At 38.3% G+C, this 16,473-nt stretch overlaps 1 protein-coding gene across 2 annotated transcripts in view; it reads left to right on the top strand.

The window, feature by feature from the left end:
- The first annotated feature begins 222 nt into the window (after positions 1-222).
- Positions 223-16,473, top strand: part of ebf1a (EBF transcription factor 1a) — a 139,353-nt gene continuing 123,102 nt past the window's right edge. For both annotated transcript variants that reach the window (XM_053630436.1, XM_053630435.1), the window contains exons 1-5: positions 223-1,274; positions 2,013-2,169; positions 3,096-3,159; positions 3,851-3,906; positions 10,833-10,906. In XM_053630436.1, coding sequence (XP_053486411.1) covers positions 1,144-1,274; positions 2,013-2,169; positions 3,096-3,159; positions 3,851-3,906; positions 10,833-10,906 — 482 coding nt within the window. In that variant the 5' untranslated portion in view covers positions 223-1,143. The remainder of the gene's footprint in view (positions 1,275-2,012; positions 2,170-3,095; positions 3,160-3,850; positions 3,907-10,832; positions 10,907-16,473) is intronic.

Raw genomic sequence — 16,473 nt, 5'->3', positions numbered from 1 at the left:
TATTGCCCGTAATCAAACCGTGTTGCAGGTGTGTTATTATTTTACAATTTCAGCAGTCGTGCATTTGTTAACATGGCAAAACATACTCAGAAAAAAAGCATTAAATGTGTTTAATTTTAACAGAGAATTCAACAAAGTTTAACAGACAGGTTTGTGGTTTTGAATACAGACAGTGGATACTACAAGTCCACATGAATACAAATGAATACTGTAAGAGTTTATTCAGCTTGACACATGTTGAGTAGTAAAGCCTCGCGTGTGCAATGATCTCAGTTGCGCGTTCGTGTGTACTTTCTTCCTTCCCTGCTTTTTAGCCCATGGTGTAACTGATGAACTAACTTCTTTGTGTGTGTGTGTGTGTGTGTGTGTGTGTGAGAAGAGTGCGCTGTGCGATGTGAATAGACTTGAGACTCGGCGGTTGGACGGAGAGCTGATGGTAGTGTGGGCTCGTCTGTGTTCAGTAAGGCGTGGGGCGGGGGGCTGAGAGTACACAGTCACTCCCTCTTCCCTTTGAGTTCCCAGAGCACAGTCAAGTCGGGTTCCTTAGGGAAAGAGCTCTCTCTCTCTCTCTCTCTCTCACACACACACACACACACACAAACACACACACACACACACACACACACTCACACACATCACTTTTTGGAACCAGGGGGAGCGACCTAAGGATCCACCGCCACGAGGGTCCACCTCTTCTTATTCTTCATTTCACCTGGCTCATTCATTTTATTTGAGCCTAAAATGAAGCATCGTCGAGGCTGAGAAAAAGAACACGAAAAACAAATTAAAAAGAAGAAGAATTAGAAGAAGAATTCGACTTTGGATAATAACATTTCCGCAAAGGCTCTTGTTGTGATCGTATTGTTTCTTGAAGTGACATTGGACTTTTTTTTGCACTCCCCGGGCTGCAGGGAGCTACTAGTCCACGTGTTTTGGATGTTGACAGCTCGCTCCTTTTCGTTTTCTCTCTATTCATTTTCTATTTGCACAGAGGAAGCGATCGAGCCGAGCGCAGACACACCTGCGCGCCCGTAGATCTCTAGTTGGCTTTTTCTGTTTTTATTTGTATCTTATTTTCTACGGATCAACAGAGAAAGAACAGAGGACTGTAAGATCGACAGGGGAAAGAAAAAGTCCGCGTTCATGTTTGGGATTCAGGAGAGCATCCAGAGGAGCGGGAGTAGCATGAAGGAGGAGCCGATCGGCGGCATGAACGCGGTGCGCTCGTGGATGCAGGGAGCCGGCCTACTGGACGCCACCACTGCCGCGCAAAGGTAAGACAGGGAGCGCGAGGGACCGCGGCAATGAGCGAGGCTTACCCCGTCTCCTACCTCAGCTTCGCAGGACCACACGAGGGTGCCTTGTTTGACATCTTCACACTTGCTCCTGTAGTAAAGAATTAGGGCTAAAGGAAGATCGCGCCAAACCATGCGCTCATTTCGAGCTGTAAACATAAAAATGGGTCAACTTTTCAGCTTCATATTAGGCAATATGTAGATTACAATGCAAGCATTTTCCCGGGAACATTAAGTCGCACAACTCCGTATTTATGATGATATTTCAGCGACTATCCGAAATCCTTTTTTCCAAGCCTTTAAAATATAGGAAAAATTTACATTTAAATGCTCCTGTACATTCTTCTCTTGAACCACGAGCATTTAACCTCTAATTTATTTAATATGAAGCTAAATTCAAAACGTATAAATATACCTGATTATAACGGTGTAGCTTCAAGCAGAAGAGAATTATTCATCAAAAATGGCAACTTTCGAGTAATTAAAGTAAATATGTTTAAGTAAGTAAGTATCTATTGGACATTTTGTAAAGCTTGTGGACGACTGGGTACAGAAGATAAACTTTATCCAAACAAAACGCATTAATAGAATTTCATGAATTTATTTATTTATTGATTGCAAAATTGAACACAGTGTACATTATACAGCGCCATGTGTTCCAGGCTGTGTATGCCCTTATTTCTCTCTTTCTTTCTTTCCTTCTCTTTACCCGTGTAGTGGTGTAGGTCTGGCCCGAGCTCACTTTGAGAAGCAGCCTCCCTCAAATCTTCGCAAATCCAACTTCTTCCACTTTGTGCTGGCTCTGTATGACAGACAGGGGCAGCCCGTGGAGATTGAGCGCACTTCTTTCGTTGGATTTGTCGAAAAAGAAAAGGCAAGTGCTATTTTCACCCCACACAAAATATATGGCCTGGCGCTTTTGCGAGTTTTCAAAATAATCAATTAGCCTATTTAAAATTCTCCCCTTATTTATCTTCCCACATGTACAACATAAAGGTATAAACGATGTATATTTTGCGCCAGAATACTACCCAAACATTTTCGTCTTAAAAGAGTTAAAAGGGCAAGAACAGAGAGAGTCACAATTCGTAAATGAGAAACATGGATGAATTATACTGGGCTATATTACATGGCTGTAAACGCGCCTTTTCTCCGGTTAGCACTATTATGTTGCCTTCTATTAAATTATTTATTCTGAAGGTTTATTCGCTGATATGCGACCTGACTCTGTTTGTCATCATTGATTTATTAGCCAAAATCAGATTTTTTTTAAAACAAAAGCTGCTTTCAAAACATCTTAATAGATCTTTGTAGATTTAACCGAGTTTCGGTGAATTAGGGGGTCATAGTGCAGTGTTTTCATCTTATTTTATTTTATTTAAAAAGACTTTATCAGAAAACAATAATAAATACAACAGGTTATGCGTTGAATTGTGTTTCGTGTTTATTTAATTATGCTGTAATATGATTATGTATTGACATTATTTAAAACGAAAATGAAATAAAGTGCTGGTGCCTGCTTCTTGTTTAATACATTCTCCAGTATCTGTGTGCCGGTTTGTTCTAATTGAGTAACTGAGTAATGCAGTTAAGTAACTGGCACCGCATAATTAACACCACGCTGTAATGTTGATTTAGTCAAATTCAGATATTTTCTTGGCTGACAGTTAAAGCTGATTTAGATCAGCTCATGTGTTTTTGACTTGAAACTACATTTATACACATGGGAACAGTCCTGTGTCCGGTTGCAGGAATGAGGAAATCGGCTGCTTTTGCTAATATATCCATTTATTTGTGTAGGAACCGACTGGTGAAAAGACCAACAATGGGATTCATTACAAATTGCAGCTTCTCTACAGTAACGGTAAGCATAAATATATAACATGTATATTATTATTATTATTATTATTATTATTATTATTATTATTAGTTACCCAACCTTAACCTGTATGTAGCCTATTTGTTGAACTATAATAATCAAATTAAGTACTAGATCAGTATCTCGGGCCATTATAAATGATAGATTACTTAACATCACCACATTAAACGCATGAAATCTTATATTTAGGCTTCAGAAGCAGCATCAGGATCCTATATATTTGCAGTTTATTAAATGTTCACATAAATGGCATGACTCGCACTGAATTAAAAACTTAATGACTGTGGTTTATATAAATGCATTTTTATAGCTTTTATATGGTCTGTTTACACTTTATATAATACTGTACATGTAAAGTCACCATTTTCTTTTTCCTTCATTTTTGTTTTGTTTGTTGTAAGCACTTTGTTGTAAGTTTCAGGCCTACTTTTTAAAATAAATAAATAAAACACAATTTAAGAACAAATCCATTCAACTAGGCAGAAATGTTTAAATTGACATAATCTACTGATATAATAGTAATTTGGGTATCTCAAAAAATAGTCCATGCTCTGTAGAGGGTTTTAATCTTATCTATAATTGTACCTATAATTGTATCTATTATTAGTAGTGCATAAAAATCTGGCTTGTGTTTGTGTTTGATTTTGCTCAGTAGACCTCTTTCTTTTGTACACAGGTATAAGGACAGAACAAGACTTCTATGTACGATTGATTGACTCCATGACAAAACAGGTAAAGCATTACATTATTTCAGAGTAACTGTTAAAATTGATGCAAGGATTGAAGGATGAGTGTGTGTGTGTGTGTGTGTGTGTGTGTGTGTGTGTGTGTGCACGCGCGTGCATGTGCGTGTGTGTGCCTGTGTGTCTGTGTTTGCACTGAAGTGAGTTTAGGGGTTGTGTTGTATAGTGTGCCTTAGGGGAATGTGGAACTAATCATGACTAAATATGACATCCTTTCACTGGGAAAGCATTTAAAATGACGGATATTTTAAGGGTGTGTGTTCACACTAGGGCAAACATCTCTGACACATTCCCTTATTGTAATGTCCTGCTGAATCTTTACCTTACAGTCTGTGTGCAGGATGCTCCCACTTGCTCTCTTTTGTATCTGCTTGCATGTACTCAGGAATTGGATGTCTTTTTGTATGTTTTCTTAGTCACCATATATTTACTATAGAATGCTATTGACTAAGAGCGGACAGTCTTTGAATTGCACAAATAACGCCTTATCCCCTAAGATAAGGATCTCTGTGTGTGAAAGTGTGTGTCCTGCTGGAAATCAGAACAGCAAGAATAGTGAAGTCCTAAAGCGTTGACAGCTAAATGTCTTGTAAGATGGTACCACAGTGTATTTAGGCAAGCATGTTACTCAGTTATTTTTCCATGGGATCTCTGCAAGGTTCTCGGCAATACATTACCTGTCTTTTTTTTATTAGTTTCCAGCTAATAAAATCTATTACAGATTCAAATGAATAAGTGTGAATTACCTTTGAAAAATAATTGATTTTTTTGGTGATGTCTGCTTTTAACTTCACATTTAAAAAAAGAATGACTTTTAATAGAACTAATTTGCAGAACTAATTTATGACAACTGTAATTTATTGAACCTGGTATGAATATAATATAAATTTACCTTTAAATACCTTTAAGCTTATAAATTGTCAATCTTCTATTTGCTATAGCACTGATATATATATATATATATATATATATATATATATATATATATATATATATATATATATATATATACACACACACACACACACACACACACATAATTCTATTCATATAATAGTAAAGAAAAGTTACAGAATACTGGTTACATGACACAGCTTAATCTTGAACAATGCTCCAGCTGCAGGCTGCAGTAAGTTGTGGCTTCTGGAGATAAAGCAGGCATTTCTGTCACCTTGTGTGTGTGTTGGTGGCATTGGTGTAGTTGAAGTGTGTGAAGCTATCAGGTAATTAGCAGGTGCTGATTAGTCCACCCAAAGAGCAACAGTCTGAACATTTAGCACATCATGTGCAGTCAATATGTGAGCGCTGTGTGTGTGTGTGTGTGTGTGTGTGTGTGTGTGTGTCACAGCTGACAATGACCAACTGTCCTGCAGTTCACTGCCCCTTCATTTTGAACTTAGCTTTGTGACATATTTTCTTACCCAGACTTATTTATTTATTTATTTATTTATTTATTTATTTATTATTACAAAGTAAATCATTACATATGTACATTATTTAACCATTCAAACTCCCAGGATCTGCCAGTGCATCCAAACTTGCACTCCTAACTCTATGTAACTACATACAGTTCCTATTAGTTTAACTGTAGGTATATGTATCAATTATAGTTGTTACTAAATAATATCAATTATGGTGAATAACTGAATAGTAACCAAGTGTTATAGGTGTTAAAGCTACCTGAAATAAAAATTGACTTGTTAGTTCATGTGCCTTATCATAACGTTCATGATTCATTAGTATCACCTACAAGTTAAAAGGGTTTTAAAAGTTTCCATAATCTAACATCAAAATGCTATTTTGTCTGTCTGTAAACATCTGATTTATAATATATATATATATATATATATATATATATATATATATATATATATATATATATATATATAATGACAATATCACCACACACTTGCAGTCAAATAAAACATATTATCTGTTAATATTAACAAATATGACTATTCCTCCATGACTGACTGTAGATTAGTGTGCATGCCTGATCAGTCTGTTCACTTTGGAATGTCCACGCGACAATCCACTCAAATCCGTATTAATAAAAAAAAAATGTCAGGCCACGGATATTTTCCAGCCTGATTGTCATGTTGCAAAAATGCAACACACATACAGATTCATATGCACTAAATTATACGTTTTTAGTTCTTTTGTTTAAGTTCTGTAAAGCTGATGACATTGTCCATATTGTCCTTGTCCGTGGTTAGATTGGCTGTGTGTGTATATTATTTGCAAGTGAGGCAGATTTATATGTAGGTGAAAAGCAGGCATTATGCTGGAGGAGTAAATACAGAGGCTGGAAGACTTGCCCAGTGCTTACTGCAGGGTGCCCCCTCAATAAAAAGCCATTTATCTCACCTCTGCTGTCCCACTTGAGCAAATATTTCACTACGTTATTTACAGGCTGTTTCAGTGGACCACCGCAATACCTGTTAATGATGTGGTGGGTACTGAGAGAGAGAGAGGTAGAGAGAGAGAGAGAGAGATTGAGTAATTTGACAACCAAGTAGTCATGTTGGTATAATATAGTAGCCGTTCTCTCTCCGATTTGTGGAGTATCGAGTCCCTTGGGTTTTGTCAAAACAAGGACACTTTCGCTACATTTCACAGGATCTGTTTCTACAAGCTGAGTCTCACTTACAGATTTATATACAAAGGAAATATGAATCACAGCATGCTCTGTTACATTGATAAGGCCTTAACCCATAATAGTGAGTAATTAAGGAAATTTACATTAAAGAAAAAAAAACAACAACTATTACCTACCACCAACCACTAAAATCACCCTTTTCACTGCCAAGATATAAGGGTAAAGGTTAGTAATATGTTGTAAACTTGTAAAATTGTTGCCAACAAAATAAATTACAACTTGAATGTTTATAGGCAAGCTTTAGGTCAACCTGTATTCTGTATAATTCTGATCATACTCATCTATTCATTCTCATACTTTGGTTTGGTCACTATTTGTGTGTGTGTGTGTGTTATTTGTTCCTCCTCCATCACATAAAGAGCTGGAATTTGGCTTATGATAGACCTTGAATCTGTCTCTAAGCTCATTTCTCTGAGCTCTCCTCTAACCTCATTGTGGTAAGACTCAGGCGTTGCGATGTGTTTAAAACATCTCATTAAAAGCCCATAACTCGGTACAGACTGGCTACAGAACCAGTGGGCTCTTGCAGTCTGGCTTTTTCCCAGAAGTGCGCCGCTCTTACAGAGCAGGTTTATGGAGTTGTTCGACATGCACTTCTCATTAGCACTGGGTGAGAGCTGCCTCCTGCGAATCACTCACTGGCAATGGAGCGAGCGTATGGACTGCATGTGGAAGAGTGACATGACGGAAGGAAAATAATGATAGTATGGCAACTTGGGCACAGCAAAGTATGATAAACCCATGTAAAGCTGATCTGTCTGACACACTGTTCCACATCAAATACCTGCTCCCAAACACACTCTCAGCGAGCTGGTGGGAAAGAGGAGAGAAACAGAGGAGGGTGTCAGGCTGACAAGCCATATTTGTGATCACTGCTTAAGTCTGAGACATATCTGCTAAAGACGGTGGAAAACGGTCTCCCCATTTTCTCTTTCTCTCTGTGTCTCTCTGTGCTTCACAACAGCTGAGCCACAGAACAAAGGCGAATCACCCACACACATGCAGTCACACACTGCACCTGACATGTTTGCCAGTGACGCTAACAAAGAGGAAAATGTGTTTTCATGTATTTCTACTGAATTGTTTACATGCCTCAGATACATTTGTCACTTCAAGACAGTGGAGGCAGGCTGTGAATGAGACATGAAGCGAGGCTTGCACAAAATGAAATATGTATTAAAAGCTGTGTCAGGGCCTAATGAAAGCTTCACAGAAGCTTTGGCTACAAGCATGCATGTTTCATGCTTTCCCGGCTTTCCTTAAGGAGCTCTTTGTTCACACAGCTCTGGGCCGGAGCTTGTACACCTTAACTCCCCTGTTGCTCGTGGATGTTTGTGTATGTGTGTGTGTGTGTGTGTGTGTGTGTGTGTATGTGTTTTCTGAGCCCAGCCAGAGCTCCAAGTGAAAATGTGTATGGAGAAGAAAGTGCTCTCACTATACTGGAGTTTTTTCAAAACTTATTTTTCCTCTTTTCCGCACATGGACCAGGCTCAACCTCGTGTTTCCTTTCATTAGTGATCTGAAGTGTGATGCCATTAGGTTCAGATACCAGAAATGGTTCAACAGAGTTACACAAATCTCCTGTTTGGACTCTGTGATGGTGTCAGACAGGACATGAAACCCCCTTGAGCTTGGTCTGTAGCCACAATACTTAATATGTCTAAAATGCAATTATTCAGACTTTCACATTTAAGAGTCTCCAAAGAACTGGATAATTAAAGCTACTTCACTGCAAAATTCTGTGTGAAGGGGGTTGGTTTGCTGTTCCTTTAGCCTTTTGGGAAAAGTTTACAAGGGGTAAAATCATTTAAATAAAGGATTAAATAAATACACAGTTGACCTTGATGCAGCTAAGCATTAGGGTTGACTTATAGAGACTCAGCTTTTCAGTAAAGTGTTAGAGATTATGTATCACTTGAGAAGGTACACCTTCAGAAGGTTACACAGTCATGGCCTGAGCTAGACATGTGAGGAGAAATTGACAAACTATTTTTGGTGTTATTCCCAGCACTATGCACTAGGTAGTGTTATGTTAGTGTGTAAGTCTGTTAGATGCATCTTGTGTGATAAATGGAAGACCTAGTGTATTAAATGAATGTGTGGCAGGGTAGAGGACGTGTCTGTATTTGTATGGCCTATGTTCTCTCATAGCCTCTGTGTCTCTGGGAGAGCCTGAGGGTCAGAGCTTCGGGCTCAGACAGTGATGCATGCTACCACACTTTTAGAAGACCTTGACCCTTATTTCCACAATGCAGAAACCAAACAAATGCATGCTCCTGATCAGCAACGTCCTCCAGCTGTAACGACTACATACTACATACATAGTACATGCTAAATACAAAGAAAATGATTTTTGTGACTAATTGAAAATGGCTTGTGCAGCTGTGACAGGAACCGTTTATCGTTAACAGCTGTTGATTGTGTGTGTGTGTGTGTGTGTGTGTGTGTGTGTGTGTGTGTTTGTATATATGTTTGGGCTATGGTAAGTGATTCATGGCTGTGAAGGACATGTTGTGTGGAAATGGAAGGGTGGAAACAAAGCTGAGGTTTTTTGGATGAAGTGTTGACTTGGCCAGATGGCTTGCTATGCTGCAGTCTGGCAGCCCAACTGCTCACCACACACACACACACACACACACACACACACACACACACACACACACACACACACACACACACACACACACACACACACACACACACACACACAGAGTTACATACACAAGCAGATACACATCCATACTCTTTCACTCAACAGTTTCATTCTAGGTGAAATTAGACAAATTCAAGCAACAATCTCTCTCTCTCTCTCTCTCTCTCTCTCTCTCTCTCTCTCTCTCACACACACACACACACACACACACACACACACACACACACACACACACAAGCAAGCAGGGTGTGGTGTTCCAACATTTGGGGCTGAAACATCTTCCATGTTTACACTTCAATATTATCTAATAATGTTTCATTTTTTTCTGTTGGGTTGAAATCTTGGCCAGATGCCTCTGTTGGATGCCCTCTATTCAAACCAGTATGCAAGTTGCATTTCATAGCCTTATTTTAATTAGTCTTAACAGGAAGGCATGATATAACTATAACATTGCTAGTAGTTTGTTTCTCAAATACATTCTTGTGGAAATGAACTCAATTAATTCTTACTATTAAGCAATGTATTCAACTGTTAAACTGCCATCCCTTTATCATAAGCTTTTGATCAATACAATTATTTTACCTAGGTGTCTGTTTTAATGTATGGATAGATTAGTTATGGAAGTATTTTGAGTCTTTAATGCCAAAACAAAAATTTAGAATCTGGGAAGAGGGGATTTTATAGAAATGTGTGTTTTTCTGCTGTACTGCAGCAGAGTGTATAACAGTTTTCACCTTCAGAAAAGGCAAATAAAATACTACAACTACACCTATTAAAACAAGCACAATAACCAATAAGCACAATAATTTTTACTACCTTAAAATATAAATGTCACATAATTACATTAGAAGTCTAAATATAATAACTAAATCATCTCCCAGTTAACCCTTTCCTTAAACACACCTTTTCCCCGATTAAAAAAAAAGTGTTTGTGATATATACACAAATTCATATTCATTAAAAGTTTAAAATGTTTTATACTCAAAATGAAATTTTAAGACAGATGCTTAGCATGAGTCGACATCATTTCAGCCTGCTGCGTGCTGAAGCAATTTTCCACAGCCGTGGTAAAGTGGGCATTAATTGGCCCACTGAGAACCTGGCAAGGCCAGAAATGGACCTCCCTCTACACTGTTCCAAAACTCAGGCCTTCCCACAATGCACTGTGCCACTGTGATGGATTGATTAGTTGTAATAAAGGGAGGCCTCTGTAATTCGGCGCACATAGCATGTAGAACATCATGTCCAAAGTCAGGGATGCTGGAATGCTCCAGTTCATTCCCATGACACATGCGGTCATTTGGTGAAAGCTTTCTGCCAGATGGAATAAGTTTCACATTAAGCTTCATCGAAGAGTGTGTGGGTGTGTGACAGAGAAAGAGTGTGGAGATATGTGGTTTTGTGCTCGGTGTGATGTTTCATGTAATGTTTTGTTTCAGGGAAATTGTGCCAATATAAGTGCAATTGTTCCCATTGTTCAGTCTCTTAACTTCAGACATTAGTCATAATCTTTCTACATATTTACAAGCACTGTATCCATACGAAAGCTGGAAAAGCGACTTGTCTGCATTGTCTGAACAATGTTTTCTTTCACTCTCCACAGCCTATTATTTATGAAGGTCAAGACAAGAATCCGGAGATGTGCCGAGTGCTGTTGACACATGAGATCATGTGCAGGTAAGACACCATCATGCACACACCTCTCTCTCTCTCTCTTACATTCACTATTACACACCTTAAACCTGTGTGCTCACTCTTGGTTCATAGCTGGACATTGAGCTCTGCTGATTTGAACACTTGGCATGCCACAGATCTCTGAATTGATCCCTTAATGTTAATCTCTAATGCTGAGGCTGGGTTTCCCTATTAGCATTAGCTAATTCACAGAAATAATCCAGCATAACATTACCCTTTAATCTTTTTCTGTCCACTGCTTTCCTAACATATTGGCGAGTACCATGAACATTAGTCAAAGTATTTCCCTTTACTAATAAAAGAACAGAAAACCCTGTTTACTCCAACGTCACTTATAATGAAAATGTAAGAGCAGTTCTTGGAGCATTTTTTGTAAATACAAAACAGAAAAAGGTATTTGAAAATTAAGTACTATCCAATTAAAATTTTTTTCCTTTCAGAGATGGGACAATATTTATAGCGAAAATAAATATATTAGTGTGGGTCTGAGTGCGCATGGATTTCGCAAAATCTGTAAGAGAAAAAACATGGATTGAAAGCTTGTTAGTTATGCTTACATTATAAATGTGAAGGGCAGAGATTGAGTTAAAAATGCTGGAGGTTTTGCAGGTTCTCTTTATTTATTTATTTATTTATTTATTTATTTATTTATTCAAAAAGCTCAGTAATTCTACAGCATTTTATTTTTGAGTTTATTTATCCATTTGGGCCTAAAAGCAGAATCTGCTTTCCTGAGAGAGATTACTGGCCCGCATATTTTACTTTCATCTACGCTGTCATACAGACATATTCTAGTCATTTATCACTGTCTGAAACAGGCCCAGATAAGGTCACAGCAGCCTTCTTATCAGGAAGATATTGCCCCTCTACCCAAACAGAGTTTAAAATTTCCTTCTTCAAAACAAATACAGCTCTATCTATGAAGTGGTTAAAATGCCAGACAGAGCTTCTAATCTCAGAGGCTGTGATTTCAACATGTCCGTGATGGCATGCCATTTTAAACCGCCGTTTTAAATACACCTGAGAAAGTACATTTTGCGTGCCTGATCTGGGATGGGGAACGAGTTGAGGAGGGATGAGAAATGAAGGGAGGATGCACCTTAATACAGGCAAGTTTATATATGCCGTGTTTGTGGATATCTCTCTCTCTCTATTTCCGTCTCTATCCAGGTCATCCACATTCTGCTCTGGGAGGGGAGAAAGGCAGAGAAAGGTGTGCACCTTTAATTAAAATCAAAAGATGAATTCGTTGCACTTAAAACTGGGTTGTAGAGAAGGGCTCTCAATTATTTTTGGCTGCAGTAGGGAGCATTTGCACAGTTTTTCTCCTAAAAATATCCTACTCATGCTTGGTTAATTAGGACAAGGAAAAACTCATTACTCAATGAGAATCTTCATGTTATTCCACTGTTAATGAATGCAGGTTATTTGAGTTTTGACAGTGAAGTATGTGAGGGAGCAGGAGTCCTCTATCTACTTTCCCTCTTACTCTCGCTGATGTTTTCTCCTGTTCTCTCTCTCTCAACTTCTAATTTAAATACCTTTACTGGCATGAACTGAACAAACAACTGTTGTAAAAGTATTAAGACGGATAAAGGAAACAAAAGGTAATAAAGGTAAAATAATGAAAATATGCACATACACAGTATATATATATATATATATATATATATATATATATATATATATATATATATATATATATATATATGTGTGTGTGTGTGTGTGTGTGTGTGTATATATATATATATATATATATATATATATATATATATATATATATATATATATATATATATACACACACACACACACACACACAAACACACACACACATATATATATATAAGGTGAGATAATGAAACAAAAAACCCAATTGATTATTGTATGATACATATACATATTTTGCTGACAATTTGGTATTTCTCCTAAACATATGTGCAATATGTCCTTATTTTCTGTCATTATTGCACAATGGGATGTCTACTTTTAATGTTTCAGTGTAAAAGCTCATTTCTGAAGCTTTTGTATTTGGCACAGGACAAATAAAGTTGTGTTCGTTTCTATCTGTCCTGAAGTGAAGTTGTCCACTTCAGTACAGTTTTCTACTGTTTTATATGGCACCCTTTCAATCTCTAAGCACTTAGTCTGTATATTGTTAAGGTGTGTCATTCTATGGGTTCTTTACTTTAGTCACGTCCTATTTTAAAGATCATAGTTCATTAATGGGAGGAAATTTAATTTGTCCAATTATTTAGATATTCTTTTTTGGAGTCACTTTACGTTGTGGTTTTGATTGACTGTAAGGGCTTGTGCTTTGAAAATGACACGTTTGTTTCATTTCTGGGTTTAAATAGGTATTGATGTAGGCTCTGTGATCGTAGCATTGTGGGTAAGATAGTAATAAGTGGGAGTGAAATTTCACAGCCTTTTTCAGTATGAGGAGAGCAGCTCTGCAGAAATTGGGGTGAAATTCGTCTCTAGGGATTGTGTTCCAAAATGATTATCTTAGGTGGATTGTGCAGCTCCACACCTTGCTACCATATAAAAAGCATGAGTTTAATTACACTGTGGAAATTTTATAGCCAGAATTTAATTGGTGGTTTAAAAGTATTAAGTGATAGTGGACTTTTTTGCTTTGTCTGCTAACTCTTGTTTTTTTTTTCCAAACTCCTTAAATTAAGTGTAATATTTACAAAGACTAATATTTCCATACACTTAATTCAAACACACACTGTGCTCTCCTTGATTAGTTACCTTCTGGGCCATGTGACCCTATTGGAACAGGTACAAGCCTGTAAGGTCCAGCAAGCACAAAGACCTCCTCATTTGTCTCTATTGGGTCTCAATCTGAGTCTCTTATAATAAGCCAAAAAAGAAGACATAAAATGTATAATCCTCTGTTTCCTCTCTCTCTCTCTCTCTCTCTCTCTCTCTCCGTCTGTTACTGAGCTCCTCTGCTGAGCCTGCACTGCAATAGAGGCACAATTACCAGTCTGTGATTAGGCTGTTCTTCATTAATCAGGGCTGTTAATTGCCGCACAGGTTTGCCATTAGCCATATGGCATGGTACACACGGGACAGAGGCTCGATGCCTTTTCCCATCCAACACCACTGACAGGCAAAACAAGAAACAATTGCTCAAAAGCAACAGTGCGGTCTTTATGACAGAGCTCCAGCTTCTCAAACAGACTGATTCATGAGGGTGCATTTTGGTCATGTTTTGCAGCTTTTTGGTTTGGACTGCTACCCAATCAGAGAGGAGATCCATAGTTGCAAGTAACAGATCTGAGTGCATGTCTTGAAATGGTTCGGTCCCAATGCCATCATCGAGGGCCACATCCTGGTAATTATGTGCTGCAATTTGGATTAAACTTCTTTAAATGCGGTGGCAGGAGGAAACACTCAAGATTAAAGATATGGTGTGGAGGGTCCACTGGGACGGAGCAGAGAAGAAAAAAGCCCCAAACAAAGCTGCAGCATTGCCTGGACTAATTAGCATAGTTTTGTGTGTGTGTGGGTGTGGGGGGGGGCTGAATGTGGGGTGGAGGGGGTGCTGATTATGCCCTCCCATGGGCGCTGGCTGATGATTGGATTATTGGGATATAGAAAGTCACATCATTTGGTACCCCTCTCTCCTCCCTCCTCCACTCCTCTCCCAGCATGCTTTTCTCTGGCAATCCACGGGGACCTGAGTGTGACCCACTTCTGAAAGAACAGCACTAAAGACATGAGTACACTTAGAAGGGAGGAGGGGGAAGCAAGAGAGAAGGATGTGGCAGGAGGAAAAGAGAAGGCAAGGGAACATGAGACTAAGAAAAAGTGAAAAACAAAACAAAGTGCCACTAGGTCAAACTTGAGCCATCTACTCATATTCATAAATGCCCAAAGAGCCTGACACATCCTGAATCATGAATAGAGCACACCCTCGTGGCCTCCGTGTCTCTTCTCTGCTGTTCCTGAGCCTCTCCACTGACTCACTAATGCATGTCTACTTGAGATGGCCCTGATTGCCAGTGTGTGTAAATGAGGGAGATTCAGGGGGTCTGAAAAACGAGTCGAGGTCAAGCTGGGACTGCGTTATCGCACTCATCAGGCCTGTAGCCCCTCAATCACAAAGCTGCTGCTATCACATGACTCCTCTCTCTCCAGCCCCCTCTGCCATCTGTGCAGGGAAACGTGAGCCCAGTGCTCCACCTGCTGCACCAGAACAACCCCCACCTACAGGGAACACAGAGCCCCGACCTTCCTCATCTCTCCTCCTCCTTCTCCTTTTCTCATCTCTCATCTCACTCTCATCAGCTTCCTCAATGTTGTTGAATTTGCAAAAGAAGCCAACATTTTCAGTCCTGTTGAGAATTGAAGTGAAGTGTGTCTAGTCTTTACTGTGTAATACTATATATATATATATATATATATATATATATATATATATATATATATATATGTAAGATACCATATACCATATAAAAATGTCATATCACAATATGTACATAAATTTTGTGTACATTTTCAGAACACATTATATAAATAACAATATTTAGACATGCCAGTAAAGTTCAGTGATGCAGTAACCAATGTCTACAGAATGTTTTACAAGTTAAGTATAATTAGAATTTATAATGCATTTTTCTTCTGTAACATATTTTCAAGCAAAACCATGTTTTAGATAATGGTAAAATAATGTTGAAATTATATCATGTTAAAAAGCAGGTGGAAGTCATTGCAGTTTGATGGAACATGACTTTGGGGGTAAAAAATGTTTAATGTGATTGATACTACACACAATGCATCCAGGCACTAGGCCAATTACAATTATTTTATCTTATGAGGCTTATCTGAAACCATCAGGAGTAATTGTTATGATCCCACAATTATGTTTTTCTTTAAGGGGATGTAGTCAGTGAACACAAAACTTATTCTCAGTTAGTTTCTTGCTGCAATTAAATGCCTGCACCATCATATTTTATATAATGAGTCTTTATTGGTCACATATACATTAGAGGACAGTGAAATTCTTTTCTTCATATACCCCAGCCTGTCAGAGGGCTGGGTCATAGCGCAGGGTCAGCCATGATACAGCGCCCCTGGAGCAGAGAGGGTTAAGGGCCTTGCTCAAGGGCCCAACAGTGGCAGCTTAGCAGTGCAGGGGCTTGAACACCCGACCTTCTGATCAGTAACTCAGAGCCTTATCTGCTAAGCCACCACTGCCCCTGTAATGCTTTTAAATACTTTTTTGCTATTGTAAGTGTTTCTTGTCCAATAACCTGTGTATTTGAAATGGACTTTTATTTAAAATAAAATTTAAGTTATTATTTGTGCCGTGTCTTTTATTTGCAACTTTTTAATCTAAAAAGCAAGATGTACTTGTCCATTATGTTCTTTGTTACATTACTTTACACTACTGGGCAAAAAAACAAAACAATAAAAAAATATTGGCCAAGCTGAAAATGGCAAAAATATTAAGCTTTTAATGGTCTTAACAACAAATCATTGGTCAGAAAATTAGCAAGAATTTAACAGATAGATAAAATAGTATAGGTTAGCTT

The sequence above is a fragment of the Ictalurus furcatus genome, chromosome 8 (assembly GCF_023375685.1).
Source record: "Ictalurus furcatus strain D&B chromosome 8, Billie_1.0, whole genome shotgun sequence".
NCBI lineage: Eukaryota > Metazoa > Chordata > Actinopteri > Siluriformes > Ictaluridae > Ictalurus > Ictalurus furcatus.
Note: the sequence above shows the minus strand (reverse complement) of the source record. Positions and strands in the feature narration are given on the sequence as shown.